The sequence below is a fragment of the Narcine bancroftii genome, chromosome 2, assembly GCF_036971445.1.
Source record: "Narcine bancroftii isolate sNarBan1 chromosome 2, sNarBan1.hap1, whole genome shotgun sequence".
Taxonomy (NCBI): domain Eukaryota; kingdom Metazoa; phylum Chordata; class Chondrichthyes; order Torpediniformes; family Narcinidae; genus Narcine; species Narcine bancroftii.
Window position 1 is genome coordinate 85,037,657 of NC_091470.1, and position 23,056 is coordinate 85,060,712.

Consider the following 23,056-nt stretch of genomic DNA (forward strand, 5'->3'; position numbering starts at 1 on the left):
ATTAATAGCTTAATAAAAAAACTATTATTTTGAATTTACTGTTGGTGAATTTTCCATTCCTATTCCTTTGTTAGTACTAATAAAATTTTATTTTAGTTCATAACATAAGCTTGGCCAGGAAGGATTTTATTTAGAAAAAAATAATTAGACATTTAAATTGAGGCATTTCCAGACTGAGAGCCATTGTATAATGGGTGAAACTTGGAGTTATTATGTGGGGCATTGCTCTCGATAAACATGATTAGGAAACAGAGATTTTGTGGATATAGACAGGCTAAGTAAATAGGCAAGTACATGGAAAAATATAATGAGGTAAAAAAAATTAAATGTTTTTAAGTGTGTTGAGAGGGCCAAGTAAAAGAATCACTAATTGGCATGTGTTGCAAGCAGATTGGAGTACATGATATTTATGTAGGGCTCTGGTGAGAACACAGTTGGAATATTAGGTTACCTTACCTAAGGAAGGATATACAGGCAGTCCCCAGGGTCTGTCCATATGCCGAATTTGTACATATGGCAGAGCAGGTACTTGTTACTTAGCGTTTGTGAGGTAACATTTTGCACGTGTGAAATGGGGGCACAATTATGCGTATGTGTGAATTGGGGAACAGCCCGTTCGCAAGTACGAGTTGTTCATAACCCAGGGTCATTTGTAACCAGTGCACTAAGGAAATTAATGTGAGCACAAACGGTTAGTTACCTGAAATAAACTGAACAAAGTAGTTCAAACTATAGAATAAAATCTAAACTAAATATATGGCTTCATAGAATGCAATCATACCTGTATTATATTAAAACACACCAATACAGTTTTATTAGCCATGAGAGATAGGCTGCACCAAAATTATCTTAAAACAATTTCAAGTTTACATTTACACAAGCATTCTGTGCGCACATACTTCTGTCACGGGAAAAAAATTTGCACAAACATAAGATTTTTTGCGCACACTAATGACTAAAAATTAAAGGGAATATTGACCGGGGATTGCCTGTACAGGAAAATCCCCATTATCTGGCACCTACAGTGATTGCAGATGCTGGAAATGTGTATGATACAGTTGTCTGAGACTCCTTGTCCAAATATTTAACTTATACAAGTACTCAATCCTTTATCCGGAACCCTTGGGGGACAGTGTGTTCCGAATTTTGGATTTTTCCGGATTTTGGAAAGCCAGATTTAAGCCCACCCGAATTGTGCTGCCGTATCCACCCCCACCCCATTCCAGTCGCATTGCCTTCTCTTTCCCACCCCTTCGCCCGCCCAAATCACGCTGCTGGTCTCTCGCCCACCCGAGACGCGCTGCTGGTCTCTCGCCCACCCGAGACGCGCTGATGGTCTTTCCCCATTTGCCGGATTTTGGAGCTTTCTGGATTTTAGATGTCCGGATAAAGGATTGTGTACCTGTGCACCTGCATTGAAGAATATATTGTTTAAAAGTCAAAAGACTGTGCAAAATGTAAAGTAATTTGAAAAAAAATGTATGGTAGTCTTTAATTTTGTTAAGTTCACTTTAATCAAGTTTACAACATTTAAATTTAAATTTGACCTGGTCAATGGTGCTGTGACAGTGTTGCACTAGCTGCTGTGCTATGGAGAAATTGCAAAAATCGTTTATACCAGTTTGGCATAAAAATAAACCAAAAAAGGTGACTCAACCGTGGATAACAAGGGAAATTAGAGACAGCATTAGGTCCAAAGAGAGAGCATATCAATTGGCCAAAAAAAGTACCAAATCCGAAGACTGGGAACAGTTCAAGATGCAGCAAAGGAGGACAAAGGGATTAATCAAGAGGGCAAAAATAAATTACATAAGTAAGCTTGCGGCAAACATAAAAACCAACTGCAAAAGTTTTATAGATATGTCAAGAGGAAAAGATTGGTGAAATCCAGAGTAGGTCCTTTGCAGTCGGAATCAGGGGAATATATAATGGGGAATAAGGAAACGGCAGACCAATTAAATTCTTACTTTAGTTCTGTTTTCACAAGAGAGGATACAAATAACCTCCCAAGGATGTTGGGAAACATAGAGACTAATGCAAGGGAGGAACTGAAAGAAATCAGTATCTCTAAGGACATGGTCTTGGGGAAATTGATGGGATTGAAGGCAGATAAATCCCAAGGGCCTGATAATCTACATCCTAGAGTACTCAAGGAAGTGGCCATTCAGATAGCAGATGCTTTAAGAATTATTTTCCAGAACTCGATAGACTCAGGATCAGTACCCATGGATTGGAAGGTAGCTAATGTTACCCCACTATTTAAAAAGGGGGGTAGAGAAAAAGCGGGGAATTATCGGCCAGTGAGCCTTACATCAGTAGTGGGCAAAATGATGGAATCCATTATTAAGGATGTAATAGCGGAGCATATGACTAGCAGAGAAGGGATCGGACGGAGTCAACATGGATTTACAAAAGGTAAATCGTGCTTGACAAATCTATTGGAATTCTTTGAGATGGTGACAGGTAAAATAGATGGGGGAGAGCCAGTGGATGTGGTGTACCTGGACTTCCAAAAGGCCTTCGATAAGGTCCCGCATAAACGACTGGCTTCCAAAATCAAGGCTCATGGGATTGGGGGCAAAGTATTGATGTGGATTGAGAACTGGCTGGCAGGTAGAAGACAGAGAGTTGGGATAAATGGCTCGTTTTCTGAGTGGCAGGCGGTGACCAGTGGGGTACCACAGGGATCTGTACTGGGATCCCAGCTGTTCACAATTTACATTAATGATCTGGATGAGGGGATTGGATGTAATATCTCTAAATTTGCGGATGACACTAAGCTAGGAGGGGTTGTGTGCACGGAAGAGGAGGTCAGGAAGCTCCAGTGTGATTTGGATAAATTGAGGGACTGGGCAGATACATGGCAAATGCACTACAATGTGGATAAATGTGAGGTTATCCACTTTGGTAATACAAACCGGAGGGCAGATTACTATTTGAATGGCAATAGATTAAGAGATGGGGAAGTGCAGAGAGACTAGGGGTACTTGTACACCAGTCTCTGAAGGCGAGCATGCAGGTACAGCAGGCGGTTAAAAAGGCAAATGGTATGTTGGCCTTCATATCAAGTATAGGAACAAGGATACCTTACTGCAGCTGTACAGGGCCTTGGTGAGACCCCACCTGGAGTATTGTGTGCAGTTTTGGTCACCTTATCTAAGGAAGGATGTTCTTTCAATGGAGGGATTGCAGAGGCAATTCACCAGGCTGATACCTGGAATGGCAGGGAATGACTTATGAGGAAAGATTGCGCAAATTGGGATTGTACTCGCTGGAGTTTAGAAGATTGAGAGGGGATTTCATAGAGACATATAAAATTCTGGCCGGACTGGTCAGAATGGATGCAGATGGGATGTTTCCAATGATGGGAAAATCCAGAACCCGGGGCCATGGTTTGAGGATAACAGGCAAACCATTTAGGACCGAGATGAGGAGGAATTTCTTTACCCAGAGGGTGGTGAATCTGTGGAATTCACTGCCACAGAGGGCAGTAGAGGCAAGTTCATTAAATATATTTAAGAGAGAATTAGATCTATTTCTTTAGTATAAGGGTATTAAAGGTTACGGAGAGAAGGCGGGGACGGGGTACTGAACTTTAAGATCAGCCATGATCTCGTTGAATGGCGGAGCAGGCTCGAAGGGTCGAATGACCTACTCCTGCTCCTATCTTCTATGTTTCGATGTTTCTATGCTAATTGTACCACTGTCGTAGTTAACCCTGCCCTGCCAAATTTACAGAAAAAGCCTTACTAATACAATAATATACCAAAAAAGATAGACTATTACCAGGCAAGGGTAGGGAGACTCTTCAGGAAAGTCATCCCAGCAGCGAGCAGCTCTGGTTGCCTCCTCATCCTGGGCGCTGCCATTTTATTCAAACAAAACTTTATTTCAAACAGCTACTGCTGTTTGCTCCCAAGGGGTTGTGTGTTGCTTTGGAGAACATTTACTTTTTAAAATTTAAACTTTTGCTTAAACTTGTGTTTAAAACTTTATTTATTATTATGTATTTTTTAAAAATAATTTATTTCATTTTTTTATGGCAGTTGTTTGAGTTTCTATTTGATTGAATGCCAGATAATGGGGATTTACTGTACTTTCAATAGGGGGAATGAAATGAACATTCACCAGATTGTTTCCCAGGATGGATGTTTTGTCATATGAAGAGAGAGTGTACACACACGGACTATTATCGCAATTTAGGTCGCGGGTCTCCAAACTTTTTAGACCGTCGACCCCTTCAGGGACTATGCGGTCTCTCATTTTGACCCCCAGTCCAGTGCCACCTCATGCCCAATGTTACAGGCTCAACACCCCCAAATGGAAGGCAAATTAAGGGCAGAAAGTGCACTTAACCGGTGAATGCAACGTCCCTGGGTCCACAGACCATGTGTGGCCGGCTGGCACGTACGCAATGTGGGGGGGGAAGTGTGTCGGCGGCGCACGAAGGTTCATGGCAGGTAAGCCTCCCTCATCCCCTGTGCTGGACAGTTGGGGAGTGTGGAGGTGCTATTTTAAATTGACTCATACCCCCTCCCCTCAGTGTTATCAACCCCCTTTCGACCCCTTGGATGGTTCCATTGACCCCTGGGGTCTATATTGATAACTGGAGACTCCTAATTTAGATGAATGAGCAGTGACCTCATTGAAATTTATTAAGTTCTTGTGGGCTAAATAGGATAGAAGCAGGGTTGATGATTCCTCTGGTAGGAATTTCTAGAACTGAGGTTAAAATCTTAGGACAGAAATAAGAAATTTCTTCACCTCAAATGTGATGAATTTTCTGTGTAAAAGGGCTACAGAGGTTTAGTCATCGAGTATATTCAAGACAGAGTTTGAGAGATTTTAGGAAATTGAATTGAGGTAAAGGGAAACTGGGCTGCAAGGTAGCTGTTAATCAGAGAAAAGCAGGATTAGGGCTGCTAATTTTTATACCAGGAAAGGTATATTTATTTTATTTTATTGATTAGCAGAGCAAGATTGAGAGTCTGGAAAGCCCACTTTGGTTGTGTTTAGTTTATGCAGGTTGGCAATGGATGTGAGTTTCTGCTGCAGATGGACTAAATTAAGGACTCAAAAGGCTCTTCAAATTACACATAACTCTAGTAATCTATAACGGTATTCATGTACCACGTGGTGTTCTCTTTTTAAAAAAAATTTCCCCCACTACAAACATTTGGAAAAGGATTGGCTTATGAGGGATGGTCAGTGTGGTATTTTACAGCACTAGTCATTTCTTGCGAACTTTGAAAAGATGAAGATTATTGAGGGTAGGCTAGTGATGTGTACATTTGACAATGTTCCTCATGGCTGGCTGATCTAGAAATTCAGCACACAGGACCCATAGTGACTTTCTGGATTGGATTCAAATTAAGCTTGGCCTCAGTAGATAGAGGGTAGGGATTGGAATGGTGTTTCTCTGACAGGAGGACCTTGACCAATGGTGTTCTGTAGGGATCAATGCTGGGATTTGTTGTTTGTGATATACAGTAAAACCCCTGTTATCCAGCATCCATGGGGATTGGTATATGCCAGTTTCTACCATAACCCTAGATATTTTCCATTTGCTTGAGACTTATTCTTATAATGCCAAACTAATACACCTGCATTAAGAATAAAAAGTTTAAAAAAACAAGAGACAAAAGTACTAATACTGTATGTACACTGAACATCACTTACATGAATATATAAACCTGAAAACAGTTTGCTTTATTTTCAGTAACATTCTTTGAAAAACATTTAACTGTCACTGCATCTCCAGGTGCCTCCCCCTCCACAGAGCTGCCCGAAAGTTGAACAATAATAGATAATTCCCCTTCCCCCAAGTTTACAGATAAGGCCGCTGACCATGGCAACTCTTATTAAGCAGGGATAAGGAGACACTTTCAGAGAGTCACCTCAACAGCGAGTGGCATCAATTAGCTCTTCATCCTGGGCATCGCCATTGCTGTTTCACACAACTTTATTCAAACAGTTGTGACAAGCAATACATGACTAAGGTACTCTGCTAGCTGAATATTTGCTCCCATGTTCATCAAAGCATTATGTACTACTTCAGAGAGCATTTATTTTTACAACTTTAAACTTGTGTATTTTTATACTTATTACTTTATTCTTATTTATTTGAATTTAAAAAAAATTATTATATATATAAATATAAATAAATGGGCTGATCGTTAAGTTTGAAGATGACAAATTAATAGAATTGGGGCTAGTGAAGACGACTCAAAAGATACAGCAGGATATAGAATATTTAGAGATATAGATAGCAAAATGGCAGATAGAGGTTAATCTGTACAAGTGTAAGAGAAAATACACAATATTTACAGCAGCAGGACCCTTAGAAGCATTGATGTGCAGAGTGATCTTGGGGTGCAATTGTGTAGTTTCCTGAAAGTGTAAACACAGACAGAAAAGAAGGTGTAGCGGCAGCTATGATGAATGAGACTAACGACCACCACATTGGAGGTTCTCAACGACTGTTTTATTCAAATCCCGCCCGCCCCTGTGTGGGCAGTGACGTCATCACAGCTGCCTGAGGTGCGCACTGGGCTAAAGCCACGAGGCAGGGAGGTCTCCCGATGGCACCACCTTCTCATGGCTGCCCCGCCACGCAGTGGTACAAGTGGGGCTGATTCGCCACGAGTATGTGCGCTGCCACACAACACCCCCCTGCCCCCAGAACTGGCTTACGCATCCTGCTGCTTGGGTGGACAGTCTCGGTGCTATGGCTGAGCTGTTTGAACGGGTTGAGTGAGGTCCAGGTGCGCAGCCTTGAGGCATTCCAGTAAACAGTTCACTTTTACCCCCAATATCTAACGTGAAGGTCTTGCCGGACTGCTGCAGGACTCTGTACAGACCTTCATAAGGGCGCTGCAGGGACGCAGTGTGCGGGGCGCGCCGGACAAAGATGAATTCGGCCGCATCCATCTCTTTGGGCTGATCGGGAACTGTGGTGTGTAGGAGGCAGGGGGGCCTTCAAGGCGAGTTTGTTGCGGAGATCTGCCAACAGGGTTGGGTGGTCAGTCGTAAGACGCTCAGTTCCGCTCCGGTGTCCAGGAAACGCCGGCCGGTGGACTTATCGGTCACATGCAGGAGACTGTTTGTGTGGCCAGCTGCCGCAGCCATCAACGACAGCTGGCCGAGTTGTTTGCCTGAAAGGTACAGGGCTGCCTGCACTTGCGAGCTTGAGACCCCTCAACGTTGGTGGTAGAAGCACCAGGTGGGGTGGCGCTCCACTGGCTTGTGCTGGGGGAGGGCTGGTCCCTGGACGGGTAACCTGGCTGAGGGCGACGTAATCTTCCCTTTTGATTCACCAGAGGGTGTCTGCTCGGGCTGCGACTCACCGTGGGTCCTCGTCCGCCAGCAGGAGCTGAATGTCTTTGGGCATCTGCTCCAAGAAGATCTGACAGAACAAGAAGCAGGGCTTGTGATCCTCTGCCAGTGCCAACATCTCATCCATCAGGGCCGACGGTGTTCTGTCTCCTAGCCCGTCAAGATGCAGGAGTCTGGAGGCGTGTTGCTGTGGGGAGAGACCGAATGTGCCAAGAAGGAGGTTCTTGAGAGTAGGGAATTTACCCTCGGCCAGCAGGTCGTGGATGAGGTCATCCACCCTGGCTGCGGTCTCCTCGTCAAGTATGCTCACGACGTGGTAAAACATCATGGCGTTTGAAGAAATGTTCCTGAGGTGAAACTGCGCCTCTGCCTGCCCGAACCACGTACCTGGGCGATGTGTCCAGAAGGGGGGCAGTTTCACCACAACAGTGTTGATCTCTGAGGGATCCATGCTGGGAGGCCAGAGAAATGTCTGGACTCGTCGGAGTCACCAATGTAGTGGCAGCTACGATGAAGGAGACTAATGACCACCACGTTGGAGGACCGTTTTTTTCAAATCCTGCGCCCCCCCCCCCACCTTTAAGAGCAACGTGAGCTCCACTCCTGCGCGGGTGGTGATGTCATCACGGCTTCCTGAGGCGCACGCTGGGCGAAAGCCAAGAGGCGAGGAGGTCCCCCGATGGTGCCATCTTCTCGTGACTGCCACGCCATGCGGCAGTACAAGTGGGGCTGGTTCGCCACGAGTATTCCTTGACCTTATTAGTTGGGAAGTTGTGTGGCAGCAATATAAAACTTTGTTTAGGCTATGTTTGGAGTATTATATGCAGTTTTGGCTGCAGCATTACAGAAAGAATATGAAGGCTGTGGAGATGGTGTAGAAGAGGTTATTCAGGTTGTTGTGTTGTTTAGAGGGTATGAGTTATGGGGAGAGGTTGGACAAACTGGGCTGTTTTCTCTGGAGTGCAGGAGGCTGAGGGATGACCTGACACAATTTCTAAAATCATGAGAGGCATTGGAAAGGTTGATGGTCGGAATCTTTTCCCCAGGGTAAAAATATCACACCCTCTCCTATGTTTAACATGAGGGGAAATACAAAGGGCAAATATTTCACACAGAATGGTAAGTTCCTTGAATAGTGGTAAAAGTAGATACTGTAGTGGTGTTTGGGTCTTCTAGATTGACACATGAAGATGAAGGGGATGGGAGGATATCTTTCAGGTGCAAGTAGCAAGGTTTTAGCTTGATTTGGGCACAGGCACATGGGCCAAAGGTCCTTTGCTTTACTGTTCTATGTTATATGTATGGAAGCCCTCGCCAAAACTCCCAAGATTCAGTTCTGAAAGCTTTGCCAATACTAAGATTTTCCAGAGCTCCTTTTCCTGCTATAATGTTGATAAATGTTAGTGCAACGCTGGTTTGAATCCAGTGCTGTCTGTAAGGAGTTTGTACGTTGTGAGTGGGCTTCCTCTGGTTTCCTCCCACCCTTCAAAACCTACGGGGGTTGTAGGTTAATTAGGTGGCATGGGTCGTGGGCTGGAAGAGCCTGTTACTGTACTGTATGTGTAAATTTTAAAAGCTTACCAGTGATAAGAAAAAAAAATTATGGTTCCACAATACAAAATACAATTATTTATAAAGCACCTATTCTTACAGAAGTAATTTAGAAATGGCTCCATCTGGAACCTTTTATATTTGTTACTACTTAGATATCACATGTCTTTGCTGGCACTTCATTCTTCTCATTTCATGTTCTTCCTCTGATGCAGCCATCAGTTAAATCAGCACTTGTCAGACACTTTGTGTCAGCAGATCATGGAGCTGGATAGTATTACGATTCTTCGGCACAAGTCTTCTGGAAGTGAGGCAGATATGGATGAGCAGGTAAATCAATTTTGTCCTTTGTTTGTGATCCACAAACACCTTTGCTGAAAAAAGATTGTTTTCTCCTTTTGTTTTAACTATATTCTGGATATTCTTAGTTAACCTTTTGGTCTTGTACAGCCTCACTGTTTTCAGATATAAGTTGAGGTCCATTGGATTGTAGAAGTGCTTGGTAGTTTTCTTCAGAATTAGTTGATCAAGAGGTTTTTCAGTTGGTTGTTTTTCCAGACTCTTTTGTGTAGTCTTCCAAAGGCGCTATTTGCCTTGGCGAGTCTGTTGTCTATCTCATTGTCGATCCTTGCATCTGATGAAATGGTGCAGCCGAGATAGGTAAACTGGTTGACCGTTTTGAGTTTTGTGTGCCCGATGGAGATGTGGGGGGGCTGGTAGTCATGGTGGGGAGCTGGCTGATGGAGGACCTCAGTTTTCTTCAGGCTGACTTCCAGGCCAAACATTTTGGCAGTTTCCGCAAAGCAGGACGTCAAGCGCTGAAGAGCTGGCTCTGAATGGGCAACTAAAGCGGCATCATCTGCAAAGAGTAGTTCACGGACAAGTTTCTCTTGTGTCTTGGTGTGAGCTTGCAGGCGCCTCATATTGAAGAGACTGCCATCCGTGCGGTACCGGATGTAAACAGCGTCTTCATTGTTGGGGTCTTTCATGGCTTGGTTCAGCATCATGCTGAAGAAGATTGAAAAGAGGGTTGGTGCGAGAACACAGCCTTGCTTCACGCCATTGTTAATGGAGAAGGGTTCAGAGAGCTCATTGCTGTATCTGACCCGACCTTGTTGGTTTTCGTGCAGTTGGATAATCATGTTGAGGAACTTTGGGGGACATCCGATGCGCTCTAGTATTTGCCAAAGCCCTTTCCTGCTCACGGTGTCGAAGGCTTTGGTGAGGTCAACAGGTGATGTAGAGTCCTTTTTTTTGTTCTCTGCACTTTTCTTGGAGACTCTACACAAAAGAGTCTGGAAAAACAACCAACTGAAAAACCTCACAAAGATAAGCGTATACAGAGCCGTTGTCATACCCACACTCCTGTTCGGCTCCGAATCATGGGTCCTCTACCGGCACCACCTACGGCTCCTAGAACGCTTCCACCAGCGTTGTCTCCGCTCCATCCTCAACATCCATTGGAGCGCTTACACCCCTAACGTCGAAGTACTCGAGATGGCAGAGGTCGACAGCATCGAGTCCACGCTGCTGAAGATCCAGCTGCGCTGGATGGGTCACGTCTCCAGAATGGAGGACCATCGCCTTCCCAAGATCGTATTATATGGCGAGCTCTCCACTGGCCACCGTGACAGAGGTGCACCAAAGAAAAGGTACAAGGACTGCCTAAAGAAATCTCTTGGTGCCTGCCACATTGACCACCGCCAGTGGGCTGATAACGCCTCAAACCGTGCATCTTGGTGCCTCACAGTTTGGCGGGCAGCAACCTCCTTTGAAGAAGACCGCAGAGCCCACCTCACTGACAAAAGGCAAAGGAGGAAAAACCCAACACCCAACCCCAACCAACCAATTTTCCCTTGCAACCGCTGCAATCGTGTCTGCCTGTCCCGCATCGGACTTGTCAGCCACAAACGAGCCTGCAGCTGACGTGGACTTTTTACCCCCTCCATAAATCTTCGTCCGCGAAGCCAAGCCAAAGAAAAGAGTTGATCAAGAAATCAAGTTTGTGGATTAGATTTCTATCTTACTTTTGGGATAGAGTGAGCAGGCAGTTTATTGAACAGGTAAGCATATATATTGCTTTATCTTTCTATTCTTTAGCTTCATATTCTTCATTGTTTTTAATTTTTTTGGGAAGAATTAAAGGCTTTACTGAAAGAGTTCTGCATTACTGATACATACCCATGACATTGTCAACAGAGGTCAAAGGAAAACAGAGCTGGGGCATCATGTATAAGGCATTGGTGAAACTACACTTGGAGAATGTCCATAATTCTGGTCATGCAACTATAGGAAAACTATCATGTAGCTGGAAAGGATCACAAAAATGTTACCAAAATGGCAGACTTGAATTATAAGGATGTTTTCTCCCTACAATGTAGGAAGTTGTGGGGGGAACTTATGGAGGTTTATAAAAATCCTGAGGGGGCCTAGATAGGTAAATAGTCGTAGCTTTTTTCCCTCAGGGTGTCTAAAACTTGAGAGCATAGATTTAAAGTAAGAGGTGATAAATTTAAAAGGGACCTTTTTGACTCAGAGAGAGGGCAGTCGGTGTGTGGAAAGAGCTGTCGGAGCAGAAAGTGGAGACGGGGGGAGTTGTAATGGTTAAACATGTGCAAGGATAGGAAAGTTTCAGAGGGGATATGGGCCTAAAGCAGGCAAGTAGGACATACAAGACAACTTGGTTGGCATGGACAAGTTGGGCCAAAGGGTCTGTTTCCATGCTGTAAAACTCTGACTCCATGAGTTCACATTTATATTCATCTTCCAACCAATATTGCTTGCCAGCACATTTATTTTATCTGACCCTACTAATAAGTACAGCAAAACTCCTGTTATCTGGAGTTCAAGCAACCGCCAAAAATAAGGCCTTCAATAAGGTACCACATGGAAGGTTAGTGAGGAAGGTGCAGTCTTTAGGTATAAATTTTAAGATAGTCAAATGGATTGAACATTAGCTGAAAGGGAGAGGCCAGAGAGTGGTAGTGGATAATTGTCTGTCAGGTTGGAGGCCGGTGACCAGTGGTGTGCCTCAAGGATCTGTATTGGGCCCATTGTTGTTCGTTATATACATTAATGATCTAGATGATGGGGTGGTGAATTGGATTAGTAAATATGCAGACGACACTAAGATAGGTGGAATAGTGGATAATGAAGAAGGTTTTCAAGGATTGCAGAGGGATTTGGGCTGCTTAGAAAAGTGGGCTGAAAAATGGAAGATGGAATTTAATGCTGATAAGTGTGAGGTGCTTCATTTTGGTAAGAAGAATCAGAATAGGACATACGTGGTAAATGGGAGAGCATTGAGGAATACAGAAGAGCAGAAAGATTTAGGAGCAACGGTACATCGTTCCCTGAAGGTAGAAACTCACGTGAATAGGGTGGTGAAGAAGGCTTTTAGTATGCTGGCCTTTATCAATCATTGCATGGAATATAGGAGTTGGGAGGTGATGTTGAGATTGTATAAGACGTTGGTGCGGCCTAATTTGGAGTTCTGTGTGCAGTTCTGGTCGCCTAATTATAGGAAGGATATAAACAGAGTGGAGAGAGTGCAGAGGTTTACCAGAATGTTACCTGGGTTTAAGCATCTAGAGTATAGGGAGAGATTGGACAGATTAGGTCTTTATTCTTTGGAGCGTAGAAGGTTGAGAGGGGATTTGATAGAAGTATTTAAGATTATGAAAGGGATAGACAGAGTGGATGTGGATAGACTATTTCCGTTAAGAGGAGGAAAGATTAAAACAAGAGGACATGAGTTAAGAATTAAGGGGCAGAGGTTTAGAGGTAACATGAGGGGGAACTTCTTTACTCAGAGAGTGGTAGCCGTGTGGAATGATCTTCCGGGAGAAATAGTGGCGGCGGAGTCAATTGTATTATTTAAGAAAAGGTTGGACAGGTATATGGATGAGAAGAAGATGGAGGGTTATGGGCATTGTGCAGGGAGGTGGGACTAGAAAGGGGTGTTTGGTTCGGTGCGGACTAGAAGGGCCTAATGACCTGTTTCCGTGCTGTAATTGCTATGTTATGTTATGTTTATTATATGGAAGCATGTTAATTCCTGCATGCTAAGTTGAAAATGTAAATCCGTCTATTCAAATTAAAATTGCTTCATCTGGTAATACTCAAAGCAAAAGCTCACCTGAATTCATAGCCCCAGAGATTTGTGCAGGCTGGGTGATTCAATATAAATATACTTAAGGCTGAGATAGATGGTGCTTGGGGTTAATGGTGAGTTAGGGTGATCAGTCAGGGCAATGTTGAGACCATATCAGATCAGCCATTAACGTGTTGAACAGGTTTCAAGACCATTTGTGTGATTTATGCTCCTACTTTATGTTCCGTGTCACCCTGACTGCTTTACTGATGTCTTTTTGGAAAGATATTGTCGAGTCTGCTCTTGTGTTAATTAGATGCATATTGATTTGATCCGTTGCCCATCAGCAATGGGGCAAGGAACCGAATCAACTTGTGGGTATGGTCCATCCACTCCCTGATGGCATTTTAGAACAGATTTTACAGTCATTCAGCACAGACACAGACCACCAAGTGAGTTGATCATCAAACATCCATTTTCCATGTTCTTTCAAACACATCTCCTGGAAGCAAAGCACTACCTCAATCCTATCTATTCTGAGAAAACATGACATTTAGTATTGATTCCAGATGTCAATCAGGTCTTCATCTGTTGCGCTGTGTCCTTATACTAAGCTAGGCAACCAATTGTCATGGAGTTGCTACACAAATGACCACAATGTTGTATCCTTTGATGAAGAGAGGTCATATTTAAGAGAACGTTCCAATGATCTGTTTATTTCTTGTCCAGCTTCTTGCTTGGCATTATAACAGTCTAACTTTTATGGGGAATAGATCTGTTTTTTTTTGTTGCCATGTATTTTTACATGACAATATATAAATTGATCTTAAATTTTCCCAACAAAGGAATTTCAGTGTCTGTTTGATTTTGCTGGTCCATTGCATGTAGACTTAGTGATTGCATCATGGACACTATGAAAATTTAAATCAACCTTTTGGAGAAGCTCAACTGATAAGGCAGCATCCATAGAGTAAAATTGATTTATCTGTCTTGACTCCCTTAGCATAACGGTTAATGCAATGCTATTACAGTGCCAGTACATGGGTTTGAATCCAGCACTGTGTGTAAGGAGTATATATGTTCTCCCTGTGACTTGTGTGGGTTTCCCCTGGGTGCTCTGGTTTCCTCCCACCCTCCAAAATGTATGGGATTATAGGTTGACTGGGTGTAATTGGACAACATAGGTTTCAATGGCTGGAATCGGTTTCTTTCATGTAAATTTAAGAAAAATGTCTTCAAACTGCCAACACCTCCTCTTTCACCATATTGTTAAGTTTCCAGGCATAATTTTCTCCTCCCTGAATCGCCTAGCTTCCATCAGTAAACCATACCTGTATGTTGATTAGGTTCCTTGCCCCATTTTCTGATGGCCAATTGATCAAATTAATATGCCTCTGGTTAACACAAGAGCAGACAATATCTTCCCGAAAAGACACCAGTAAAGTAGTCAGGGTGACATGTACATAAGATAGAAGCTTCAGTCTCCCATTTGGTCTCAAAACCTGTTCAACAAGTTCATGGCTGATCTGATATAGTTTCAACAATACTCCTCTGGCTGGTCAGCATTCTTCTTCTTTCTTTGGCTTGGCTTCGCGGACGAAGATTTATGGAGGGTAATGTCCACGTCAGCTGCAGGCTCGTTTGTGGCTGACAAGTCCGATGTGGGACAGGCAGACACGGTTGCAAGGGAAAATTGGTTGGTTGGGGTTGGGTGTTGGGTTTTTCCTCCTTTGTCTTTTGTCAGTGAGGTGGGCTCTGCGGTCTTCTTCAAAGGAGGTTGCTGCCTGCCGAACTCTGAGGCGCCAAGATGCACGGTTTGAGGCGATATCAGCCCACTGGCGGTGGTCAATGTGGCAGGCACCAAGAGATTTGTTTAGGCAGTCCTTGTACCTCTTCTTTGGTGCACCTCTGTCACGGTGGCCAGTGGAGAGCTCGCCATATAACACGATCTTGTGAAGGCGATGGTCCTCCATTCTGGAGACATGACCTACCCAGCGCAGTTGGATCTTCAGCAGCGTGGATTCGATGCTGTCGGCCTCTGCCATCTCGAGTACTTCGATGTTGGAGATGAAGTCGCTCCAATGAATGTTGAAGATGGAGCGGAGATGACGCTGGTGGAAGCGTACTAGGAGCCATAGGTGATGCCGGTAGAGGACCCATGATTCGGAGCCGAACAGGAGTGTGGGTATGACAACAGCTCTGTATACGCTAATCTTTGTGAGGTTTTTCTGTTGGTTGTTTTTCCATACTCTTTTGTGTAGTCTTCCAAAGGCGCTATTTGCCTTGGCGACTCTGTTGTCTATCTCGTTGTCGATCCTTGCATCCGATGAAATGGTGCAGCCGAGATAGGTAAACTAGTTGACCATTTTGAGTTTTATGTGCCCAATGGAGATGTGGGGGGGCTGGTAGTCATGGTGGGGAGCTGGCTGATGGAGGACCTCAGTTTTCTTCAGGCTGTCTTCCAGGCCAAACATTTTGGCAGTTACCGCAAAACAGGACGTCAAGCGCTGAAGAGCTGGCTCTGAATGGGCAACTAAAGCGGCATCGTCTGCAAAGAGTAGTTCACGGACAAGTTGCTCTTGTGTCTTGGTGTGAGCTTGCAGGCACCTCAGATTGAAGAGACTGCCATCCGTGCGGTACCGGATGTAAACAGCATCTTCATTGTTGAGGTCTTTCATGGTTTGTTTCAGTATCATGCTGAAGAAGATTGAAAAGAGGGTTGGTGCGAGAACACAGCCTTGCTTCACGCCATTGTTAATGGAGAAGGGTTCAGAGAGCTCATTGCTGTATCTGACCCGACTTTGTTGGTTTTCATGCAGTTGGATAACCATGTTGAGGAAGTTTGGGGGTCATCTGAGACGCTCTAGTATTTGCCAAAGCCCTTTCCTGTTCACGGTGTCAAAGGCTTTGGTCACCATAACTCCATGGCAAATACATAGGAGAAGTATTTATTTAACATCTTGCCCATCTTCTGTGGCTCAACACAAAAAATATAATTCTGATCATTCAATGAACCTATTCTGTCCCTAATGACCATTTGTTCTTATGTATTTCTGGATTCTCCTTATCTGCAAGTATATCTTGTGCCCCTTTTTGCTTACTTGATTTTCTTTTGTATGCTTCCATATCCTTTTCACTCCTCTGGGGATTCACTTGATCCCAGCTGCCTGATATGCAACTCCTTTCCCTGACCTGAGCTTCAATATCCCTCTTCAGCTAGGATTTTCCAACCCGCCAGGTCTGACAGGAATATGTTGACTCTGAATTCTCACTATCTCATTTTCAGAAGCTTCTCATTTGCCAGATGTCTCTTTACCTGCAAACAGCCTCCCACAATAACCTTTGCAAGTTCCTCTCCAATGCTATCAAAATTATCCTTCTTCTAATTTAGAATATTACCTTGTGGTCAAGTCGTATCCTTTTCTATAACTATTTTAAAGCTAACAGAATTGTGATCACTAGACTCAATATGTTCCTCTAAAGGTTAATTTATAATCTTATATTCCCAACCTCAAACTGGACCATTGATCCTTAGCCCATTGACTGTTCCCTTTCCTCACTAGTTTTTTCCCTATGATCCATTTTTCTCTAATTTCCATCAACTCCTCCAAGTTTCTACCTCTCAGGTGCACATTGAAGGGAAAATTACAATGGATGATTAATCTACCAAATTGCACATCATTGTGATGTGGGAGGTAACTCCTGGGGAAGCCCACACGGTCATGGAGAACATGCATATTCCACACAGGAAGCACTGGAGATTATGATTTAAGTGGTTTATTGGAACTGTACAGGGTGATGATGGTGGCATCACGAAGGTCCTGAGGTAGTTTTCCTTGGTCCCAACAAAGCTTGAAAAACTCATGCAGTTTGGCATGCAGAGTTTTGCCGCCAGCCTTCCAGACCTCTGGGGAGATTCCATCCATACCTGCTGCTTTGCCACTTTTCAGTTGTTCGATTGCCTTATATGTCTCATCCTGGGTGAGGACCTCATCCAGCTCTAGCCTTGGGGGCTGTTGAGGGAGCTGGAGCAGGGCGGAATCTTGGACTGAGCGGTTGGCACTGAAAAGAGATTGGAAGTGTTCTGACCATCGGTTGAGGATGGAGATCTTGTCGCTGAGGAGGACTTCGCCGTCTGAGCTGCGCAGCGGGCTTTGGACTTGGGGTGAGGGGCCGTACGCAGCCTTTAGAGCCTCGTAGAAACCCGTGAACTACTCTTTGCAGACGATGCTGCTTTAGTTGCCCATTCAGAGCCAGCTCTTCAGCGCTTGACGTCCTGTTCTGCGGAAACTGCCAAAGTGTTTGGCCTGGAAGTCAGCCTGAAGAAAACTGAGGTCCTCCATCAGCCAGCTCCCCCACATCTCCATCGGGCACACAAAACTCAAAACGGTCAACCAGTTTACCTATCTCGGCTCCACCATTTCATCAGATGCAAGGATCGACAATGAGATAGACAACAGACTCGCCAAGGCAAATAGCGCCTTTGGAAGACTGCACAAAAGAGTCTGGAAAAACAACCAACTGACAAACCTCACAAAGATAAGCGTATACAGAGCCGTTGTCATACCCACACTCCTGTTCGGCTCCGAATCATGGGTCCTCTACCGGCAATACCTACGGCTCCTAGAACGCTTCCACCAGCGTTGTCTCCGCTCCATCCTGAACATCCATTGGAGCGCTTTCATCCCTAACGTCGAAGTACTCGAGATGGCAGAGGTCGACAGCATCGAGTCCACGCTGCTGAAGATCCAGCTGCGTTGGGTGGGTCACGTCTCCAGAATGGAGGACCATCGCCTTCCCAAGATCGTGTTATATGGCGAGCTCTCCACTGGCCACCGTGACAGAGGTGCACCAAAGAAAAGGTACAAGGACTGCCTAAAGAAATCTCTTGGTGCCTGCCACATTGACTACCGCTAGTGGGCTGGTATCGCCTCAAACCGTGCATCTTGGCGCCTCACAGTTTGGCGGGCAGCAACCTCCTTTGAAGAAGACCGCAGAGCCCACCTCACTGACAAAAGGCAAAGGAGGAAAAACCCAACACCCAACCCCAACCAACCATGTTTCCCCTGCAGCCGCTGCAACCGTGTCTGCCTGTCCCGCATCGGACTTGTCAGCCACAAACGAGCCTGCAGCTGACGTGGACTTTTACCCCATCCATAAATCTTCGTCCGCGAAGCCAAGCCAAAGATTGCATGGATGATTTGGTACAATATCTGCTGTTTGTGTTAAAAGGAAAATTTTTGTCCAATGCAAAAAATTAGATCCTCGATTTGAATTGTTGGGGGTGAAATGTAGCCTTTGCAATACAATTTTATTTTGAAGTTTCATATTGAAGTAATTTTAACACAATACATTATTCATATCACATGATTTCATTTCTAATTGAGATGAGAGAAAAAACTGTGAAATTTCAGTTCATTTTCAACCACTTGGTATTTTTTGCTCTGTCGGTGTTATATGGGCTTAAGAATATTACAAGGTATATTTTAAAGAAGTTAAGGATAAAATTTTAAATTAAGCAAAGGAAATTGGAAGGTATTTTCTGAAATAATTTTGAACTGCTCAGCTTGTACCATTACTCAAATAATAGGAATCCTCTTTAACAAACAGGTTTGAGGAGGTATTGAGTACCAAGTTAAAATTAGGTCATTGTTCTCCCCTACCTTTCAAAGCACGTGGATAAGATCTGTAGAGATTATTTTTCTGAATACCGTGTTATGTAATCCTGTTAATAATATGACAGTGATTTTCATTGTGGAATTTCCTTGTTTACTTCTGTTAACTTTAGAATGAGAAGGAACATTTTGCCTCAGTCTTGATGACCGCAAGATTACTGGCTAAGTTTCTTGGTTACCTTACCTTCCTCCCTTATCGTACAGGAGATCGACCAACCAGAGAAATGCAACAGGCTAGTATTTCTCTGAGGAACAAGGTACAGACATAGTTTATTTTTTGCTTTTGCGTGGGTATTATAGGTGCTTCTGTTGCTATGTGAACAATCAATTTTACATAATTCAACACTGCTTGAAATAATTGTTGGGACGAGGGTGGGCATGACATTGGGCAGCATGGGCAAGTTGAGCTTGTTTTCTTGCTGAATCACCATGACTTCTTTTTCAATCCTTTTCTAATCATTGGTAAATAGAATCATACAGTATAGAAATAGATTCTTTGGCTCAACTTGCCCATGCCAACCAAAATGACCCACCCATGCTAGTCCCATCTGCTTACATTTGGCCCATCTCTCTCAAAATCCCTTAAAATGTCACACCTTTTCTTAATTAAGTAACTGGGTTAAGTGATAAAATATCTTCCCCTCTCATTCCTCCAATGCCTGCTCAGAAAAGCTTTTTAAAGAAAATGAGATTCAACATTTAATTAATTAAACCAAGTCACAATATTTGCCATGTTAAATTTATTTTTTTGTGGTTATTTATACAGAGTCCCCCTGTTCTAAATATATACGACTTACTGAGAAGGTCAATTAAAAATCGACGGACTATTCTAACTGTACCATGGGTGGTGGAATTTCTTAGCATGATGGACCATGTGGCACCATTCCTGGATTGTTATTACAAAGTCCTCACTCTTATTGTGCATTTATACAGGTGGGTGTCAAGAGATGCTAACTGAGCACATTTGCCTTTTGTTCTCCCTTCCTTTGCAACTGTAAGATAATTAATATGTTATCTTAGGCTTGGTATTTTAATAATTATTTCTGAATCAGAAGAGTGAGAGTTTAAAGCGTGTTTTGCACTATGGTACGAGGTTGTCCAGCCCAACGAGCAGGCAACCAAATTGTTTTAACAAAGTTCGTCCTAGTTTCCTGCATTTGGCCCACAATCCTCTAAATCTTTCCTATCTGTGTGTCTTGTTCTGTCCACCTGTGTCGTCACTATAAGTGAACTATGTACTCTACCCTGAAGTCTCTCTGCTCTATAGCACTTCCATGGTTGTTTGATTCATTGTGTAAGTCCTGATCTGTTTAACTTACTAAAGTACAACACCTCACCGTTATACGAGGCGAGGCAAATTCCATCCGCCCACTTCCAATTATTCATATAACCATATAACCATATAACCACTTACAGAACAGAACAGGCCAGTTCGGCCCTACTAGTCCATGCTGTTACAAATCCCCACCTCCTAGTCCCACTGACCAGCACCCGGTCCATACCCCTCCAGTCCTCTCCTCTCTATGTAACTATCCAGTCTATCCTTAAATGTAACCAATGATCCCGCCTCAACCACGTCTTCCGGAAGCTCATTCCACATCCCTACCACCCTTTGCATAAAGAAATTTCCCCTCATGTTCCCCTTATAATTTTCCCCCTTCAATCTTAAACCATGCCCTCTAGTTTGAATCTCCCCCACTCTTAATTGAAAAAGCCTATCCACATTTACTCTGTCTGTCCCTTTTAAAATCTTAAACACCTCTATCAAGTCCCCCCTCAATCTTCTACGCTCCAGAGAAAAAGCTCTAGTCTGCACAACCTTTCTCTGTAACTCGAAATCCTGTTAACATTCTCGTGAACCTTCTCTGCACTCTCTCTATTTTGTTTATATCTTTCCTATAATTTGGTGACCAAAACTGTACACAGTACTCCAAATTTGGCCTCACCAATGCCTTGTACAATTTCATCATAACCTCCCTACTCTTGAATTCAATACTCCGATTTATGAAGGCCAACATTCCAAATGCCTTCTTCACCACACCATCTACCTGAGTATCAGCCTTGAGGGTACTATTTACCCCAACTCCTAAATCCCTTTGTTGCTCTGCACATCTCAATAGCCTACCATTCAATGTATATGACCTATTTAAATTTGCCTTTCCAAAATGTAACACCTCACACTTATCTGTATTAAATTCCATCAGCCATTTCTCAGCCCACACCTCCAGCCTTCCTAAATCACCTTTTAATCTACAGTAATCTTCCTCACTGTCCACAACACCACCAATCTTTGTATCATCCGCAAACTTGCTTATCCAATTCTCCACCCCTACTTCCAGATCGTTAATATATATAACAAACAATAGTGGACCGAGGACCGATCCCTGAGGAACTCCACTAGTCATCGGCCTTCAATTGGACAAACAATTTTCTATCACTACTCTCTGACACTTCCCATCCAACCGTTGCTGAATCCATTTCACTACCTCCTTATTTATACCTAATGCCTCCACCTTTTTTCCTAATCTCCTGTGGGGAACTTTGTCAAAAGCTTTACTAAAGTCTAAATAGACAACATCCACAGTTTTCCCTTCATCAACCTTTTTTGTAACCCCCTCAAAAACTCAATCAGGTTTGTCAAGCATGATCTACCCCTGACAAAACCATGCTGATTACTCCTTATCAATCCCTGTACCTCCAAATATTTGTAAATACCATCCCTTAGAACACTTTCCATCAACTTGCCCACCACAGATGTCAGACTCACTGGCCTATAATTCCCAGGTTTACATTTGGACCCTTTCTTAAACAGCGGAACCACATGCGCCACCCTCCAATCCTTTGGCACTACCCCTGTGGCCAGTGACATCCTAAATATCTCTGTTAATGGCCCCACTATCTGTCCACTAGCCTCCCTGAGTGTCCTTGGGAATATTTTGTCCGGTCCCAGAGATTTATCCACCTTTAACTTTTTCAACACAGCCATCACTACCTCCTCGGTTATCCTTATATGCTTCATTACCTCCCCACTATTTTTCTTTACCTCAACTGGTTCAATATCTTTTTCCCAAGTGAATACCGAGGCAAAGAAATTATTCAAAATTTCCCCCATTTCCTCTGACTTCTCACTCATCCTAACCCTCGCTATCTACAGGGGGTCCAATTTTATCCCTCACTAATCTTTTACTTTTAATGTACCTATAGAAACCCTTTGGATTTATTTTTACCCTGTCTGCCAAAGCCTCTTTGTGCCTTTTTTTGGCCTTTCTAATTTCTTTCTTAAGATCCTTGTAGTCCTCCTTCAAATTCTCAGCTCCTTGTTCTTTATACCTCTTGTACACCTCCCTTTTTCTCCTAACCGAATTTCCAATATTCCTCGAAAACCAAGCCTCCCTATGACTTCCAGCCTTTCCTTTGATCCTCACTGGGACATATCTACTCTGTACCCTCAAAATTTCTTTTTTGAATATCCTCCATTTTTCATTAACATCCTTACCTGAAAATATCCTGTCCCACTCAATACTCCCCAAATCCCATCTTATTCCTTCGAAATTTGCTCTTCTCCAATCCAGAACCTCAACTTTAGGCCCCTCCTTGCTCGTCCCTAAAATTAACAGAGTTATGATCACTAGACCCAATTTGTTCTCCAACAATAATGTCCGATACCTGACCTAGCTTGTTCCCTAACAGGAGATCTAGTATTACATCATCCCGAGTTGGTTCTTCTACTAATTGATTTAGAAAACAATCTTGAACACATTTAACGAACTCTAGCCCATCCAGCCCTCTAACTGTGTGGGTATCCCAATCAATGTGAGGGAAGTTAAAATCTCCCATGATCACTACCTTATGAATTTGTTCCTCTAATTTTCTTGGTCCATTTGGTGGTCTGTAGCACCCTCATGCCTATTAGCACCCTCATGCCTCCTTCACCCTTCAATTCCACCCAAACAGCCTCACTGGACGATCCTTTATATAGCAGTGCTAAATATAGGATGACCTACTTAACTGTCCACTAAATCAACAATTTTGGTGTAATCTGCAAACGTAAGTGTATAACTTTGACACCAAAAGTATATTAGTGACGACAAAGCTTAAGCTGATGCCTTTGCAGGCACCTTTTGCGGCAAAAGCAAAGAAAATAATCTTTCTTGACATCCTTGTGAAGTCCCACCACTCAAGTTGGTCGCCATCACATTAATTTACCATATGCTATCAAGAAATGGTTGTGGTGGCCTAAATCCTGGCTGTAGTGCTGAAGATTTATGATTTAGATCCAGCTGTGCCTCCAATGAAGCTTTTGCAGTGCAGTTAGAAAACTTTCATGATAAAAAAATGTTGTGTAGAGCAGGACAAATGTATTCAGGATAATTAGAGTAACGTATATACTCATGTAAATGCT

General features: G+C 43.4%; 1 protein-coding gene across 1 annotated transcript in view; it reads left to right on the forward strand.

The window, feature by feature from the left end:
- Positions 1-23,056, forward strand: part of cdan1 (codanin 1) — a 157,231-nt gene that overhangs the window by 92,418 nt on the left and 41,757 nt on the right. Inside the window, 3 exon segments of the mRNA XM_069915504.1 lie at positions 9,102-9,216; positions 18,768-18,911; positions 19,421-19,587. Coding sequence (XP_069771605.1) covers positions 9,102-9,216; positions 18,768-18,911; positions 19,421-19,587 — 426 coding nt within the window.